Source organism: Ursus americanus, chromosome 7, assembly GCF_024610735.1.
Source record: "Ursus americanus isolate L20-20 chromosome 7, mUrsAme1.1.p, whole genome shotgun sequence".
NCBI classification, from domain to species: Eukaryota; Metazoa; Chordata; class Mammalia; order Carnivora; family Ursidae; genus Ursus; species Ursus americanus.
Window position 1 is genome coordinate 52,067,486 of NC_142133.1, and position 18,714 is coordinate 52,086,199.

At 43.1% G+C, this 18,714-nt stretch overlaps 1 protein-coding gene across 1 annotated transcript; it reads left to right on the forward strand.

Annotated features, from left to right (window-relative positions):
- The first annotated feature begins 862 nt into the window (after window positions 1–862).
- Window positions 863–15,764, forward strand: ZNF892 (zinc finger protein 892). Its single transcript, XM_087863201.1, has 4 exons — window positions 863–881; window positions 1,715–1,789; window positions 5,752–5,832; window positions 8,446–15,764. Exons 1-4 carry the CDS (start codon window positions 863–865, stop codon window positions 9,714–9,716), a joined length of 1,446 nt encoding a protein of 481 aa, XP_087719327.1. The 3' UTR covers window positions 9,717–15,764.
- The last annotated feature ends 2,950 nt before the right edge of the window (window positions 15,765–18,714 follow it).

Genomic DNA, 18,714 nt, shown 5'->3' on the forward strand with positions numbered 1-18,714 from the left:
TGGGGACCTGACTGTGTCTGGGTAGAAGTGATTTCCAGGACCGAGATTCCACGTTTCCTTACTCTGAGATGCTGCCTGGAATACGCATCCCTGGTTACCTTATATAATCTCTGTCCCCGTCACAATGGGCTAATACCATGGAGGCGCAGAAAGGAAGCCATGGGGATGCGGGCGCCTCCGCTCCGAGAGAACACTGCAAGAAATGAGGGAAGCCTGGGTGGGTGGTAGGGGCTGCCGCCAGGCCCTCAGCGGGTCACAGTTGCGGGGCAGCAAATGTGCCATGCGAGGCGGGGTTTAGCGCGGCCGAATACATCTTTTGGGCCTGGGCCCAGAGTCGGCATCGACGAGGCGCGGCCTTTCGAGTAACCAGCAAAGGGTTTGGGGCTTAACTAAGGGGGTTGGTGGCGCTCTTGGAGACGCACTAACTGCTGGCATCGCGGGATTGTCAGCAGGCAGAGCGCCTGGCCAGCGTCCCGCGGAGTCCTCTGGGAAGCGGCGTTCCGTGACGTGAGCCGCGCGCTGCTGAGGATTCTGGGAGTTGTAGTTCAGCCTCTAGTTCGGGCCCGCGCAACTTGGCCCGGCCGACTCCTAGATACCTTTGTCGCCGGGCCGGGGCTTCCTCTGCGCCGAGCGGGAGGTCGGTCGAGCTTGTTGTCGAGGAGGGCTGAGCGCGGGGCCTTCCAAGTCTGAGTCGCCGGAAGGAGGGCGGCGGGAAGGCCCCCGGCTGCCCTGTGAGGGTCGCACGCGCGTTCCCGGGCCTCCGAGTGCACCAGAGCGGTGGACTCCCGGGGTCCCTCGTACGTTCGCTGCTCCCTTCTCCCGGGGCAGTCGTCACCTGCGCGGGCCGGGGGAGGGAATCGCCATGGAGCCTGGGGGCAGAGGTGAGAATTTCGGAAGGATGCGGCCGCAGAGCCTGCTGGAGAGAAAAAAAGGGGAAAGGCTGCCCTCTGGCTGGGGCAGGCTCTGGAAGGAGAAGCATCTTCTCTGTGAGACGACAGCCCTTTCCAACTGGTTGGTCTCACGTTGGGGTTTTGAGGGGGAGCCCGCTACTTTACCACTCTGCTGGTCTTTAGGATGATGTATGCCTCCTTTGCACCCAAAATCACCAGATCCGACAATGTGGCTTTTGATAATGACTTTGTTTTGTCCTCACGGGAACCCCATAAAGCGGTAGGAAGGAGATTGTTATACCCATTTGGCAGATAGGGAAAGTGAGGATTCCAGACATCACAGGATTTGTTTAGAATCCTGGATTCCCCCCCCCCCCATAATACCCATTGCTTTTCTAAAAATGCCAGTATTGTATCTGAAAAGCCACTGTTAAAGAAGAATTTAACTAGTCTTCCTTCATCCTGTGAGCTTAGAATAGAACAAGAATGAATCATTAAGTGAGGCACGGATGGACACACAGAGACTTTGAGTATTACTTTGACTCTCACTCAGATGAGAGAAAGAAATATGTATTTAATTTATGTGTTCAGATTTTCATAGCAGCTGGACAGTCTTAGAGTTTAAGGGCAGAGGAGGATAGGAGTGGGAGGCAACAGTGGTCATGTTTGTGTTGATTCAGGGATGTTGTGGGATTGTCCCTTGATTTCCTGTGTTGAATTTTTTAAGGTGACAAGTAGCTGTGTATAGCAGTATCTGCAAGTTTACTGCAAGGCAAGAGTAATCATCATGGCTCCTCTCTCCACTTGTAGGGCCACTTTCTGAGGACTCAGACCTTCCCTATGCTGGAGACCCAAAAGAAAAGGGCGTGACCACTGTGCTGCTGACCCCTGCATCCCAGGTGGGTTTAATTTCTTCTTTTTTCTCTTTGTTTTCAGAACAGAAATACGGTTTCCTCCGTTGTTATGGAGTTGCTCAGCCGTGATCCCTAGACCTCTGGGTTCATCCTGATAAAATGATGAGTGATGAACCTGACAGTAAATGCTCCTCACTTCTGCAGAACTTTCCCTCCAGCATTACTTCTCAATCCACTTAGTGCTCAGTTTGCTCTTACCAGCTCTTCGGTGCTGTCATTAGCCTCATGGTCAGATGGAAAGTAATAAAAAAAAAAAGCCAGTTTCCCTAACTTACAAAATTTACTGAGAAAATAAGATAGAGATAAGGAAAATAGTTAATCAGCAAGAAATATATATATATATATATATATATATATATATATATACACACACAGAAATGACTGGTACAGACAAGTCATAAAAGGCTTGGAAGAGGTTTTCTATCTGCTAGAGTATTTGGGAAAAAAATACTGAGATTAAAGCTATACTTTGGAAAATAAGAGAGAGTAGGTAGTTGGAGAATAGAAGACAGGATTATTTCAAGAGAGAGAAACAGCTTTGGCAGAAAGTCTGTAAGTGAGTTGGAGGTCTTCAAGGGGTATGTGTGTCACTGTAGGGTGAGCTGGAGTGTGGTAAGGGAAGCTTAGATACGTTGTAGCCAGACTGCAGGAAAACGTACACAGGGTCTTATTCCAAAGGTAAATAAAGCCCCATAAAAGTTTGTAGAGGCCCAGCAAGATGAAACATGCCTCTCTCTAACTGAAGGGAAATTAGTCAAGATGTTCCTGTAGGATCTGCTCTCAGACCCTGGGAGAATGGCAGACTCTGTGGTAAAGGCAGTGGGACTACATGACAACTTCAGACCTGCCTCACAATGTGTAGGTCTGAAACTCTTGGGGGTTCTGATCTGAATTTGTAGATCTCTTTCAGAGGAGAGGGGAGACACAGTCAGTAGCCAGTGCCGGGCAGTTTCTGTTTGGTCTCCCTGTGTCTTCCAGCCCCAGCACATGCACACTGAGCAGCCGCTCTTTAAACAAGTTCGATTGCTGAGGTTGTCTCAGGAAACTAAAGTCTGAAAGGAACTGCTAGTTAGTCTGTTACTGTTACTGTTTTTAAAGAGAGGAGACCATATAAATTACATTGCTGTGTTGCTCACTCCTGAGGCATATGGTCTTAAGGGACCATGAACTTCAATAAAAAGGGTAGTGATTTCATACTTAAAGTATTAAAGAGTTAACATATGTGGAATTTAAAGAACAAAACAGAGGAGCATAGGAGAAGGGAGGGAAAAATAAAACAAGATGAAATCAGAGAGGGAGACAAACCGTAAGAGACTCTTAATCACAGGAAACAAACTGAAGGTTGCTAGAGGGGAGGGGGATGGGGGGATGGGATAATTCGGTGCTGGGCATTAAGGAGGGCACGTGACATAATGAGCACTGGGTATTATATAAGACTGATGAATCACTGACCTCTACCTCTGAAACTAATAATACACTGTATGTTAATTAATTGAATTTAAATTTTAAAAAATTAAAAAATAAAAGAGTCAACATAAAAAAACAAAATAAAATAAAGAATGGAATTATTTTGAGCAGCGGATTTTCCAAGCAGGTAGTTCTCTTAACTTTATTATGTGAATTGTTTTACCATTTGTTTTTGGAGGGCTGTGTCATAAACACTAGAATGTTGACTACAAACAGAATGACCCAGTATATTCATATGTATGTTCAGGGAGCTATGGCAAAAGTGGTGGTTCAAAGAGAGACAAGACTGTTTCATTTGCTAGCATCCCAGGGACTGGTCTGTTTTAATGTATCACAAATTAAAGTTGTACAGGAATTTTTTTGTACGGAATTAGAAAAATCAGTAGACATCTGTCTTATCAGCAGTAAACAGATTCAGCTACAGACTCAGAGGAGCATTACCCACTCTGCTCCCTTGCCCTACATTTTAGGAGACAATCTGAACTTTGTGACTGTCGCATAGACCAAGGTTAGGCTTCCACTCCTGCAAAGCCTGATATCCTTCTCTCCCCCGCCGCCCCCACCACCACCTCTGTTCCCACGCACATTTTACAGAACACCCTGTTTAAACTAGGTTCTACTCATTCTTCTTCAGGTGTTCCTTCATTCAGCCTTTGACAAATACTTACAGTGTTCCTGCTCTGTGCCAGATAGCCTGGGCTGCTTCAGTGAGCAAAATTAGACCTGGCCTCTGCTCTCGTGGAGCTTACCGTCTAATAGGAGACCCAGACCTTACTCACAAAGTCTCCTCAGTGTGTGCATCTCCCAAGAGCAATGGAAGAGCATGGCGCTCCAGCCCAGAGACCCAGGAAGGCCTCTCCTGAGGAGGTAACACCTGGGCTGAGATCTGAAGGGTGAGCAGGATTAGAATAGCTGAAAGGATATAGCAGGGGGAGAGCATTCAGGAACAGGAAGCAGCTTATATAAGGGGGTAAAAGGGAACGTGGCACACATCTCAAGCAGCTGAAAGGCAGCCACCAGCTGGAGCACAGGGAATGTGGGAGGAGTAGTGTGTGATAGGGGAGAGAGTAGATGGAGCAGGGGGTGGGGCGTGTCAGACTGATCAGGGCCATCATGAGACATGGCAGGAACACTTTGGGGACTTTCGTAATTTGGGCTTGAGATACTGTTTTACAAATAAATCTACATTGTGTGACATGTATAGAAAACATCTTAACTTTTAATATGTATTGGACAGATTTTATTCTCAAAGGAAAACTAGAGAGAAAAATATTTCCTATTTCTTGAACTCCTTGTAGTTTAAAACCATACCACAGAGAAATGAGTTAACTCATAATTATATTTTGTCCCTTCCCCGTGTCTAAATGGTAAGGATTTCTGTAGTTGTGTAATTTAATGTATCGATATATGAAGTAATAGCTTGGTCCCTTCAGATTTTACAGTGAAGGTTCCTTCCTACTTGCAGGTTACATGCAGTTCTCAAGCATGGAGTCAAGGAATGAGTCTGGCCACAGATGTGCCAGAGAATCTTACTGTTGGAAGGGATGTTAGAGGTCATTTTGTCTAACCCTCCTGTCCTTCCTGTCTTCCTTCTCTTGTGCTATCAGTTTGAGTCGTTCTCAGAGGCTTCTGGAAGATCCCTTGGTGAGCACTGGCGTGTTTGGGTTTTCAGGAGTCATTGGTGATCAGGCATATGGCTGAGGCTCTTACCCAGTGGGGGTGGCTGAACCCTCCTTAGGGAGATGTGCTGAGAAGCATAGGAATCTGGTCTTGCTGGGTAAGGATGGCTTCCTCCCCCACTTGGAACTTACCCAGTGTGGTACCTTTGCTTTCTCAGTTCCTAAGAGCTCTGAGAATCAAAGATTCTTAATTGCTGTGTAAGTTCTGAGACAGGCAGTGTCTACTTCTGTTTCTGGATATATGTGTAACTCCCCCAGAGTTAGCGATGGACCCTTTTTGAGTGTATTTTCCTAGGTGGTAGCATCCTTCTTCTCTACTCCCTGACCAAGGATGTTGAGACAAAGTTCTACTGGAGATACCTCTTAAGAAATGGGTGCTTATTGTTTTAATAGAGAGAGGTAAAAACAGGTGACTTGGTTGTTCTGCTCAAATAGACCCCATATCCATCTTCCTAACTTCTTCTGAGCACTATTGAGGGAGAAATGTGGAACTGACCTCTTTCTTTCTCTCCCTTTTTTTTTTTCTTTTGAAGATTTTATGTATTTGACAGAGAGATAGAGCCAGAGAGCACAAGCGGGGGGAATGGCAGAGGGAGAGGGAGAAGCAGGCTCCCCACTGAGCAGGGAGCGCCATGCGGGGCTTGATCCCAGGACCCCAGGATCATGACCCAAGCCGAAGGCAGACACTTGACCAACTGAGCCACCCAGGCCCCCCTCTTTCTTTCTTTTACACTATCTTCCCTAACGACCAAGGAAGTAACACTGAATAAACTCTTTACCAAACTCTTTTCCTGTGAACAGGGCTTCCAATTTCCAAGCCTGGTGTAATCTCTCAGTTGCAGTGTGGGGAGGAGCTAGAGAGAGAAGTCTCAAAAGCATTAGGTGAGTGATGACATAAAACCCAGATGGTCAGAGGGATCAAATGGGTCAAAGCATCTTTGAAGTGCTTGTGGAGGAGCCTTTCCAGATTTCACTAGACCCATGGAAAAATTGAAGTAACGTCCCTTTCTCCCATGCCACACTCCAGCTCTGTGGGTGATTGTCTTTTATAAACGCATACTTTAAAAAAATTTTTTTTTAGAAAATAAATACTTTCTGCCCTTTCAAACCAGATCTTTTTCCCAAATAAGGTAAAATGAGGTCAACATTTTAATATTTATTAATAATATGCTTGGGTGTCAGGCTCATATATGTTATTTTATCTCTGCAGGATAGTGTGACTTTTTGTCTCAGACCAATGACTAAAAATCATTCTCTGAGTTTCCCCTTGCCTTCCTCTTTATCTAAGTAGAGGTGGCATAGAATAGTGGTTGAGTGCAGACTCTGGAACCAGTCTAACTGTGTTCAAAGCCAATCTTAATTACTTACTAGCTCTGTGACCTTTAACAAGTGAATTATCCTCTCTGTGACTCAATTTCCCCAACTGTAAAATGGGGATAATGATAGCACTCACCTCATAGGGTTGCTGTGAAGATCAAATGAAATAATCCAAGAGAGATGCTTAGAATGGTACCTGGCCAAATGCTAAGCAAGTGATAAGTATTGATTAAGTTCCGGTAACTCTTTTTGAAAGATATCATGAATTTGACGTGATCATTTCTATCAAATGGGATACTGCAATGGACTACCTGCTATTTATACTTTCCTTAGTGTTCTCCTTGTCTAACTGAGGCATCATACCACTGCTAGATTCCCCACTCTGCCAGTTCTGTATTCCTCTACCTGCTTTCAAGGCTTTTGTTACTACCTGCCTAACCATTTCACCTTCTTTATCCTCCAACTTGAACCCTTAACACCAGACAGGCAATCTCTTACCTTTTTCCATTAACTGTGTGTTCTCCACAAATATTTGGGGATTTAATGCCTCCATTCCCCTTAACTGAAAGTCCGTTTGCCTTTAACCTGTTTCTACCCATTTGCCCTTTAAAATCCCAGGTACTTCCCTGATTATGATATATAGTTGAGAACATTGTGTTGTATTGATTTATTTCATGTAGAGTAATGGTTGGAATGGATATTAAATACCATTTAAGCCTGGAAATATTTTTAGCTTTTCTCTCAAAACTCTTATTAGGAAACCCAGGATTTGGGGCAGGTATCCTGACAGGTTGGGAACCAATCTGAGCATATGGGGATTTGACCTTCTTCTCCTGACATGCTGCACTTTTTTTTTTTAAAACTTCATTCTATTTAATTCTTTCAAGTTTGATAGGTAGTGGGACAGTCAGAGGTGATCAGTTGCTGCTTTTTTTTAATGATTTATCATTTTATTTTATTTTTTAAAGATTTATTTATTTACTTAAGAGAGAACACGAGTGGGACAGGCAGGGGGAGAGGGGGAGAGAATCCCAAGCAAAATCCATGCTAAGCACAGAGCCTGACATAGGGCTCAGTCTCACGACCCAGAGACCATGACCTGAGCTGAAATCAAGAGAAGAACACTTAACTGACTGAGCCACCCAGGCGTTCCATTGCTTCTTAATCACTAAGCTTTGTGAAGATGTGAATTTGCTGATCTGCACCACTTTGTTTTTTTGGTTTTTTTTTTAATTTTTGATTTTTAAGATTTTATTTATTTGAGAGAGAGAGAGAGAGCATTCATGAGCAGGGGGAAGAGCAGAGGGAGAGGGAGAACCAGGGAGCTCAGTGCAGGGCTCGATCCCAGGACCCTGGGATCATGACCTGAGCTGAAGGCAGATGCTTAACAGACTAAGCCACCCAGGCGCCCTGACCTGGACCACTTTGAACGCTAGCTTAGAGAATCAGTGTCTCATCTTGAGACAATGGAACCAACAGAGAATTTTTTTTTTTAAGGTTTTGAAGTGATTGGGAAATCCTGGGACGGGGAAAGATTGGTAGCAAGGAGATCAACCAATGATGGTCATTCTCAAGGCATGAGGTGCAGAGGCTCCAGTGAGGGGGTAAGAGTGGGCAATCCCTGCAAGACTTTCTTTCTCTGTCTCCGCCACATCCTTTTTTTAAATCTCATCTGCCATTTCCCCACATGACCTCTGCAAGTCTTATTCTCTGTTATTCTTTCTCATCTCCTCTACCTTCCTAGAGAGAAGAGTATTGAGTGCCTGCTCACTCTTTCCCTTTTGTGCAGTTGCACTTCTTTGCCCACTCACCTTTCTTTTCTCAAGTTCTTTCAAAATTGCAAAGCTATTTTTGAGAGCTTTCAAGTGTTTTTCATTTGTTTGTTTTTCATTATTTTCCTACCACAGCAGTTATTTTTCTTTCCTGTGTAAGAAATGATACACGCAGGGGTGCCTGGTTGGCACAGCGGTTAAGCGCCTGCCTTCGGCTCAGGGCGTGATCCCGGCGTTATGGGATCGAGCCCCACATCAGGCTCTTCAGCTATGAGCCTGCTTCTTCCTCTCCCGCTCCCCCTGCTTGTGTTCCCTCTCTCGCTGGCTGTCTCTATCTCTGTCAAATAAATAAATAAAATCTTTAAAAAAAAAAAAAATGATACACACATATTTTTGTTTCTTTCAGACTGGGAGACAAGACCAAAAAGCAAGGCGCTTACTCCAGAACTGGATATTTCTGAGGAAGAATCAGCCCCTGACGTGTTAATAAAAAGATTTCCAAAGGAAAGGTCCAGTGAATGTGAGGATTCTTTAGAGAGTCAGCAGGAAAACCATGAGAAACATTTAATGCAGGAGGTTGTCACTCAGAAGAAATCTTCTGGGGAGAGAAATTACCAGTGTGATGAATTTGGGAGAAGTTTTCATCAGAGGTCATTACTTACTCAACAGCAAGGAGAGAGAATACATAACTGTGATTCATTTAAAAAGAACTTAAAACAAAATTCAGATCTAATGAGGCACGAGAAAATTTGTGCAGAGAAGAAACCTTGGAAGTGTAATGAGTGTGAGAAAGCCTTTAGTTACTACTCAGCTTTTGTCTTGCATCAGAGAATTCACACTGGAGAAAAGCCCTACGAATGTAACGAATGTGGTAAAGCTTTTAGCCAGAGCATACACCTTACTCTACACCAGAGAATTCATACCGGAGAGAAACCCTATGAATGTCATGAATGTGGGAAAGCCTTCAGTCACCGCTCTGCCCTTATTCGGCATCATATAATCCATACTGGAGAGAAGCCCTATGAATGCAATGAATGTGGGAAGGCCTTTAATCAGAGCTCATACCTCACTCAACATCAGCGAATTCATACTGGAGAGAAACCTTATGAGTGTAATGAATGTGGGAAGGCCTTTAGCCAAAGCACATTCCTTACCCAGCATCAGGTCATTCACACTGGAGAGAAACCCTATAAGTGTAATGAATGTGGGAAAGCCTTTAGTGATCGATCAGGCCTTATTCAGCACCAGAGAACTCATACTGGGGAGAGGCCTTATGAGTGTAGTGAGTGTGGGAAAGCCTTTGGCTACTGTTCAGCCCTGACTCAACACCAGAGAACTCACACGGGGGAGAAACCCTATAAATGCAATGATTGTGCCAAAGCCTTCAGTGACCGCTCAGCCCTTATTCGTCATCAGAGAACACACACTGGAGAGAAACCTTACAAGTGTAAGGACTGTGGAAAAGCTTTCAGCCAGAGCTCATCTCTTACAAAGCATCAGAAAACTCACACTGGAGAAAAGCCCTATAAGTGTAAGGAATGTGGAAAAGCTTTCAGCCAGAGTTCATCCCTTTCTCAACATCAGAAAACTCATGCTGGAGGGAAAACCAAAGAATACGGAAAAGCCTTTAGTGAGCATTCAGCCTTTGGCCAGCAAAAGAGAATTCATACTTCATAAAAACTATGTAAATGTGGTACATTCCGAACATTTTTATTGAACAATTACTAAACGTGGTGTGAGGGCTACAGAGGAATTGCAGAGCGTGTTACAAAAAAGATATTAATTGAGAAGTCTGCTGATATGGGACATAGCTTACTTAGAATGTGAAGGAGGGGTTTTACATCTTTTTCAGTGCAGCAGAGGACTTTGAATTTCTTTGGGGAAAGGGGAAGATTATTTCCAACACCTTAAGGTGTGTGTAAGCTTCCAAATCCTTGTGGGAGAAATAGGGTGTGCGATGATGGAAAGAAGACATCTTGTCTGCGCTGGATAGTCTCAATGCTAAGGAGATGAAGCTATAAAGGGATGAGGGGTTCTTTAGGGAAATTGCAGAGGCAGAAATAAGAGATTGATAATTCACAATGAGTTTGTTTAGCGTTGGGAGTGGAGGTGGAAGGGAAGTTGTCCTTAGGGTTAAATACAAGGTCACTTAGGAGATAGATGAGAAGAATCAAGAAAAAGAACTGGGGAGGGAACTCAAGAAATGTTGATTGAGATAACTACTCAAATGAGTGCTCCCAACCAGGGAAAATACTAGTCAGACTCGTTAGTTGGCCAGGTGCAAAGTTTCCATGCTGAAGCCAGGGAACGTTGGCCTGGCTGTCTGCTTCTGCTCTTTGTGTCTTGGAGACCTTGCTTATTGATTCACAGCCTGCTAAGAATCATATTAACTCCAGGGGTCAAGACTGACAGCCTAGAAAGAGAACATATAGAAGGGACCTTTGATGTTTTCGGTCTATTTTAAGCTACCTATTTTAAGCTAAGTTACCTGAGAATGTGCTTATTTATGAAGATTTTACCTCAATCGTATGTAGTTTGTACTTTAGATTTATTCATACCATAGTCAAATTAAGTTATAGACCTGAGCTGACACTGCATATCAGATTGTGAAAGATTCGGAAAGACTTTGAAATCCTTCCTCTCACCATTTCGTTCTTCAGTAGAGGCACACGACAGCCTTGTATATACATTTTTTCATTGCAACTTTGAAAGTTATTGCACGTATTTTGAGTATTGTGTTTTTAGTTTTCACAAGTTTGACGATGTATCTTGATGTAGAGTTGAGTTTATCCTGTTTTCTGAACTTCTTCAATCTGTAGGTTTACGTGTTTCACCACATTTGGGGTATTTTTAGCCACCATTTCTTTGAACACATTTTCCAGCCCTCACTCCTTCTCTCCTTCCAGGACCCTGATGACACACATGTTAGATCTTTGTAGTCCCACGGGTTCCTGAGGCTCTGTTCTTCTGGGTTTTTTCCAGTATATTTTTATCTCCATCTGCTCAGGCTACTGTAACAAAATAATGTAGAATGGGGGACTCAAACAACAGAAATGAATTTCTCACAATTTTGGAGGCTGGGAAGTCCAAATCAAGGTGTCAGCTTTGCCCTCTGGTGAAGGCTCTCTTCCTGGATTGCAGGAGGCAATCCTTCTTACTGTGTCCTCATGAGGCCTTTTTTTGGTGCTTGCATGGGGAAAGAGAGCTCTCTCCTATTTCCTGTAAAGGTGCCAATCCTATCTGCTTAGGACCCCAGACTTATGACCTCATTTAACCTTAATTACCTCTGAGAAGCCCTGTGTCCAAATACAATCACATTGAAAGCACTTCAACATATGAATTTGGGGGGCACACAATTCAGTCCATAGCATCTTTCCCTGGCTCCCCCAAATTCATGTTCATGCAAAATACATTTGCTCCATCCCAATAGCCCCTCAAATCTTAACTCATTCCAGCATCAAGTCTGAAGTCTTACCTAATATCACATAAATCAGATATGGGTAAGGCTTGAGGTATAATTTATCCTGAGGCAAAATTCTTGTTCAGCTGTGAACCTGTGAAACCAGATAAGTTATATGCTTACAAAATATGATTTTGGGACAGGCATATGATAGATACTCTCCTTCCAAAAAGGAAAAATAGGAAAGAAGGAAGGAGTGAGAAGTCCCCAGCAAGTCCAAAACCCAGCAAGACAAGTTCCATAAAATCTTAAGTCTTGAGAACAATGCCGTGTGGCTTGATGCCCTGCCTTAAAGACCTACTGAGGCAGCGATCCCACCTTCTGGACCCACTGGTACAACAGTCTCACCACCAAGGCTCTGCTGGGCAGCCCTGCCTCCAAAACTTTGGTTGGAGGTCAACTGGCCTGTTGAAACTGAGGCAATGTCCGCACCCTTTGAAACAGGAGGCAGCGCGATGATCCCGAAATTGACTTGAGTCCCTCTTGTTTTGAAACATAGGGCATGTTTGTGGCTGAGTAGCTTTATTGTCCAGTCCTGTAGGATCTAAGAAGTCTGACAGTCTTCCTCCATGTATCTAGTTTTCTGTCCCTTGAGTCCCAGCTGGCATGTTTCTGTTGGTATAATCCCTGGCTTCTGTGGGGATGGTTGAACTTAATCACACCCATGAGTCACACCCAAGATCTCTTTTTCAAATGGTGGTTCAGCCACACCCTTGGTGTTCTTCTCTGCAGAACAAACTTTCTCATATTTTGCAATATGGGTGTACAGAATTTTCCAAATCTCCAAGTTCTAGGGTTTGGTTTGGTTTGGCTTTTGTGTTTTTTGTTTTTGTTTTTGTTTAACAAATCCTTCTTTGGTTTATCTCTCACCTCTCGCATTTTGTTACAAGCAGTAAGGAGGGCCCAAGCTGCACCTTCAACACTTTGCTTGGAAATCTGTGTTGAATGTCCACGGTTTCTTTGCTCACAAGTTCTACCTTCCACAAAACACTGGAACACCGGTCAGCCAAGTTCTTTACTATACAACAAGGATTGCCTTCCTTCCAGTTTCCAATAACGGGTGTTCCTCATTTCTGTCTGAGATTTCATCAGAATGGTCTTGGACATCCATATTTACAGCGTGCACCTCAAAACTCTGCCAGCCTCTGCCCATTACCCAGTTCCAAAGGTGCTTCCACATTTTTAGGTATTTGTTAGAGCAGCACCCCTCCTCTAGGTGCCAAAATCTGTTAATCTGCTTGGGGGTGCCATAACAAGATACCGGGGAGTTCACATTAACAGAAGTTAATTTCTCACCATTGTAGAGGCTGGGAAGGCCAAGATCAAGGTGCCTGCTGATTTGGTTCTGGTAAGAGGGTTCTCTTTCTAACTTGTAGATGGCCATCTTCTTGCAGTGTCCTCACAGTCCTTCCTCAGCGCATTCTCTCTTCTTACAAGGCTACCAATCCTATCAACTTAAGACCCCATACTTACGGACCTCATTTAACCTTAATTACCTTCTACAAACTCTATCTCTAAGTACAGTCACATTGGTTAGAGCTTCAACATGAACTGGTGGTTGGGGGTGGTTGACACAATTCCATCCATGGTAATTTTCTGTTGTTCAGGTTGGGTATTTTATATTGTTCTATCTTCAACTTCACTGATTCTTTCTTCTGCCCCTTCCAACCTGATGTTGATTCCATCATTGGATTTTATTTCAGTTATATTTTTCAGTTCCATTGGATTCTCTGTGTTCTATTTCTTTCCCGAAACTATTTTCTAAAATCGTGTCCAGCATGTTTGTTATTGCTCATTGAGGCATTTTATGATGGCTGTTTTTAAATCTTTTATCATTTCAGTGTTGGCATCTGTGGGTTGTCTCTCATTCAAGTTGAGATTTTCCTTCTGTGTGTGCTGGCAATTTTCAGTTGAAATCTGGGCATTTTGAGTATTATGTTATGAGACTCTGTGTCCTATTTAAAGCTTCTGTTTGGGCAGGAAAACCAACCCTTTGGAGAAAGGGCTGAGGGGATACTGCTTATTACTCTCGGTTGGTGTTGTAGGTGAAGGTTCATCATTGGCCTCTACTGACACCTGAATGGGGGGCCTCACTACTGCTGGATAGGGGTGGGAGTTACAGCATCCCACTAGGCCTCTAATGACACCACACCAGCAAGGAAGGGGAGAGACGTCTTGTCTCTGGGTAGGACTGGAAGCCTATGCCCCACGTGGTCCCCAATGACACTGCCAGGGTGAGATGGGGAAAGAATTGGTTTGGAAAATTCTGTCCCTGACTTGACCCTCTCTGATACCACTGTGGTGTGGGGGTGGAGCATTGAGGAGCCTGGTTACAGACTGGCGAGGGTAGACATGACCCCCGCTTGGTCTTGGGTCTTTGGCTGGAGTAGGATTGGATATCGTCTAAAAGTGTTCTGTCTTGCTAGACCACTTCTTTGTCTCATCCTTTGTCTAGAAAGAATAGCCTTTTCTTGCGTTTTGTTGTTGTTTTTGTGGGGTTTTGGGGTTTTTTTTTTTGGGGGGGGGGGTCTGTGCCCGTTGGCATTTCTCAGTTGCCAGCTTCTTCAGAATCCAGTCTGGGATAGATGAAGCAAAGGGAAAACCCAAGGACCTCCGTGCTGAGGTCCCCAGCCAGTCTGTATTCTTTCCACGTTTCAGAATCTTCGGTTATTTTATGCAGATGTCCGTGGTTTTTAGCTGTACTTTGAGAAATAGGGAAAAGCACTACTACATAGTTCCATGATATCCTTTCATTTGACACCAGAATAGGTCAAGTTGTTGTCAGAGTCCCGTGGCATACGTAGGTCATTTACAACCACTTAGGATTAAGTACTGAGAGGAGCTCTCACTTGTTCCTCCGATGTAAGTTGCCAAGTTGGTAGGTAGAAACTACCAGGCTGCAAGCTTCATCTAGCTTTCAAGGAACTGTAGTGTTTAAGTTGAGGAAACGCCAGTATTTACTTATAGATTACAAATTTCAGAAGGAAAGATAGAAATGATTAAGAATATAAACATAAACTAGTGTTAATTTGTTCTATTTATACATTGTTCCAAGAGCATGTAAAAACCACTGAATTGAATTCAGAATTTTGGTGGGTTTTTTTTCCCCCATTATGTATTACCTATGTGTAGATATCTGTTCATTTTAACTTGATATATAACACAGGATATCATAGAGAACCAACAAAGAAAATAATTGGGATTTGGGACAAATCACTTCATCCTTTTAAAACTGTTTCCTCATTTTTAAAAAATTTTTAAAAAAGGTAATACCTCCTTCAGAGTGGCTAGATTATACAGATACTGGATGCAAAGTGATTTGCAAGCTATCAAGTGCTATATAACTATTAGGTATGTTGATAATAGTCATTTATGACCTGTTCATCGTATGTGCTTTATGATGGTGTAGTCCAATAAAAATGAATATAATGGAATGTGTCTTTTTATATTTTTTAAAAAATAAGTTTTCTTGGACAGAAGTAAAACGTGCATCTTTTGAGATGATCATATGGTTTTCCTTAATCTGTTAATGTGGTAAATTACAGTGATAGATTTTTTTTAATGATAGATTTTCTAATGTCAAAGAATACTTGCATTCTTGGGATTATCCGATTTAATGATTTTTCCCACTTCTGGAAGAGTTTGTTAGGGTTCCCCAGAAACACACAACCAATAGGATCCATATATTCTATTGGATAAATAGTGATATTTATTATAAGGAATTAACTCATGCACTTATGGAGACTGAGTGCCATGACCTGTTGTCTACCAGCTGGGGACCCAGGAAAGCTGGGAGTGTCATTCCAGCCCAAGTCCAAAGCCTGAGAACCAAGAGCACCGAGGGCAGAAGACCAACGTCTCTCTCAGCTCATCAGTCAGGCAGGGAGAGCCAATTCAACCCTCTGCTTTTTGTTCTATTTAGGCCCGTAACGTATTGGACGATGTCCACCCACACTGGGGAAGCACTCTGATTTTCTCAGTCCCCCAATTCACATGCTAATCTTTTCTGGGAACACCTTCACAGACACAACCAGAAAAAATGTTTAACCAGATATTTGGGCATCCCTGGCCCTGTCAAACTGATACATAAAATTAACCATTACACTAATATATTTTTACCAGTTAGTCTTGTTGTTCTATTTGTCTTTCCCCTCTCCTTTCTTGTTTTCTTTTGGATTGAATAATAAGTTTTATTTTTTCTTTACAGGTTTGAAATGTATATACTCTGTTTCTGTTCTTTTTAATGGCTATTGTTAACATTTTTAACAAGCTCAATTTTATTAAAGCATGTTTAACTGAAACTCTGAAATTAATCGATTTCATTATTGTTCCTACAAAGACATCAAGGACCTTAGAATGTTTTAACTTTAATCACTACCATATCAGTTAGTTATTGCTGCATAGCAAACCAGTCTAAAATTTAGTGTTTTTTTAAAGATCTTATTTATTTATTTGAGAGAGAGAGCGAGCACACATAGGGGGGAGGGGCAGAGGGAGAGGGAGAAGCAGACTTCCCCCTGAGCGCAGGGCTCCATGCGGAGCTCAGGACCTCAGGACCCTGAGATCATGACCTGAGCCGAAGTCAGACACTTAACCGACTGAGGCGCCCCTAAAATGTAGTGGTTTAAAACAACAGCTGTGTACGATTCCTCTCGAATCTGCAGGTCACCTGGATGGTGCTGCTGACCTGATCTCAGCTGGGGTCGGTCATGTGTCTATAGCCAGGGGGTGGGTTGGCTGTGGTTGGCTGGCAGAGGATGGCTTTGGATGGGATGACTCTGCTCTCCTCCCTAATTTTCCAGTGGGCTAGCTCAGATGTGCTCTCCTGGTGGCAGAGGTCCAAGAGAATGGAAGCATGCAAGGCCATTTGAAGCCTCAGCTCAAAACTAGCGCACCCGAAATTTCATCGCATTCCATTGGCCAAAGCAAGTCACAAGGCCAGCCTTGACTCAAGAGGTGAGGAAAGAGACTCCATCTCTGCATTGAAGGAGCTGTGCTATCACATCACAGAGGGTGTGGACACACGGAGGGGTGAAGACCTGGGTCAGTGTTTGCAATCGATGTACCATGCTCCCTGCCCCCCTGCCATCTTAAGTATTGTAAGTGCTAACATTGTCATTGTTAGATTCGCCCACGTGTTCATCTCTATTCCTTCTTGCATTCCAGGAGAACTTCCTTCTGGAGGCATTTCCTTTCTTCCTGAATGACGTCTTTCAGAGGTTACTCTGGTAAGGAGCTACTGATGGTAAAATGCCAGTTTTTGTGGGCTGATGTTTTTATTTTTGCCCCAGTCCTTCATGTATATTTTCACCAGGTAAAGAGTTCTAGACTGGTGGTGATTTTTCTCTTAGAACTTTAAAGATACTCTTCTACTTCAGTCTGGCTTGGTTATCTCATGGTTTTATAATCATGAGTTGTGAGCTTAAATTTTATTGACCTTACTATGTGGAAATACTGAAAAATGTGTTGTGGGGTGTTTCTCCAGAGAAGAATTGAATGAACCCCTTTTGTCAACTGAGATTTCCTGGACGATGCAGGAAATATCACCTCAAATGCCAAAGCCTCCTGGGATAGGTGTGTGATCATGATTTACTAGAGGAAAATCATCCCATCCCCAACTCCCATCACCAAGTTTGGGGGTGCTCAGGGAAGTGTCCCAGTGGACTCCCCTTTCTGGTGGTTAGATTTATTTTCTGCCTCCTTTTCACGAAGGGTCTCACTCATACGAGGTTCCTAGATCTAACTCACCACCCTGCTCTGGGCCAAGTCCTTGTCTCCTGGCCTCCAGAGGCTCTTGAATCCTCAAGTTCCAGGTGGTTAAGATTGGCGTGCAAGGCAGGAAATCTCTGGTTTCTTTTGTCCTTAGAAATGACAGTATTTTAGGGGCACCTGGGTGGCTCAGTCAGTTAAGCGTCTGACTCTTGGTTTTAGCTCAGCTCGTGATCTGAGATCGTGGTGGTGAAATCAAGCCCTGCACTCAGCACAGAGTCTGCTTGAGGATTCTTGCCCTCTCCTTCTGCACTTCTCTCTCTCAAATACATACATACATACAAGGTTTAAAAAAAAGAAATAGCAGTATTTTATTACCCTAATTAATTTTACAATGAAACAATTGTTGTCACAATAACTGATACAGCAGGACGGAAGCTGAGGATCTTCCCTCCCTTCCTCCCTTCCTTCTCCTCCTTCTTCTTTTGTCTTTTGTCTTCTTTTGTCTTTGCTTTGTCTATATATGTTTTCCTTTGCTGAACTATTGGAAACTAAGTTGCCTACATCGTGGCATTTCAGCCTGATGTCATATGTTTTGTAAGAATATGTATTGGCTCCATCTTGTATAAGCAAGGACATTCTCCGCCATAAGCACACTGCCATTGTTCAACTCAAGAAATGTAACATTTATTCAATAATGTTATCTAACACAGAGCCAGTTTTAACTTATCCACGCTTATCCCAAAATGTCATTTACAGCCCCACTGCCCAATTTCCAATCAGTGATGACACGTTGCAATGTTTGTCCTGCCTCTTGAGTCTTCTTCAGTCTAGAACGGTCTTTCAATCTCTCTAGCCTTTCATGTCATTAACATTTCGGGAAGTTCAGGCCAGTTGTTTTGTCAAATGTCCCACAATCCGTATTTCTGGATTACTTTCTCATGATTAGATTCAGAGTAAGCATTTTTGGCAGGAAATCTACACAGATGTTGTGTAATCCTCAAATCACACCAAGAGACTCGAGATGCCAGTTTGTCCTGTTATTCCTAATGCTATATCTGATTACCTTGTTTACATGTGGTGCATCCAAATTCCCTCATTGTAATTAATAACCTCTCCTTTTGGACTTAATAAGTAATCTATGAATTATTTGTTTCCCAGAAACAACCTTCCCCCAGTGTTTTTGGACTCATTGATAATCCCTGCGTGAATCAATTATTAGTGCTTACAGAATTGTATTTTTCTAATTCTGTCATTCCTTCTACATCAAGTAGCTGGCATCCTTACAAAAAGAACAGCTCTCCATCACCACCTCCCACCCTGTTTTTGTGGTATCACTGTGGGTTCGTAGATTTCTTTTTCAAATTTTATATTAATTGAGGTTAAACATTCCTAACGTGTATAAATCTTCAGTATGCAGCTTGATGAACTTTGACATATGGATAGACCCACATAACCACCAAAATTTTAGGTCAGGATACAGAACATTTCCATTATTCCCGAAGG

What these genes read in the sequence shown, in the direction of transcription:
- ZNF892 (XM_087863201.1), top strand. An exon ending in TGCTGACCCCTGCATCCCAG is followed by an intron (nt 1,790 to 5,751) that starts GTGGGTTTAATT and finishes TCCTGTGAACAG; the next exon opens with GGCTTCCAATTTCCAAGCCT. An exon ending in AGAAGTCTCAAAAGCATTAG is followed by an intron (nt 5,833 to 8,445) that starts GTGAGTGATGAC and finishes TGTTTCTTTCAG; the next exon opens with ACTGGGAGACAAGACCAAAA.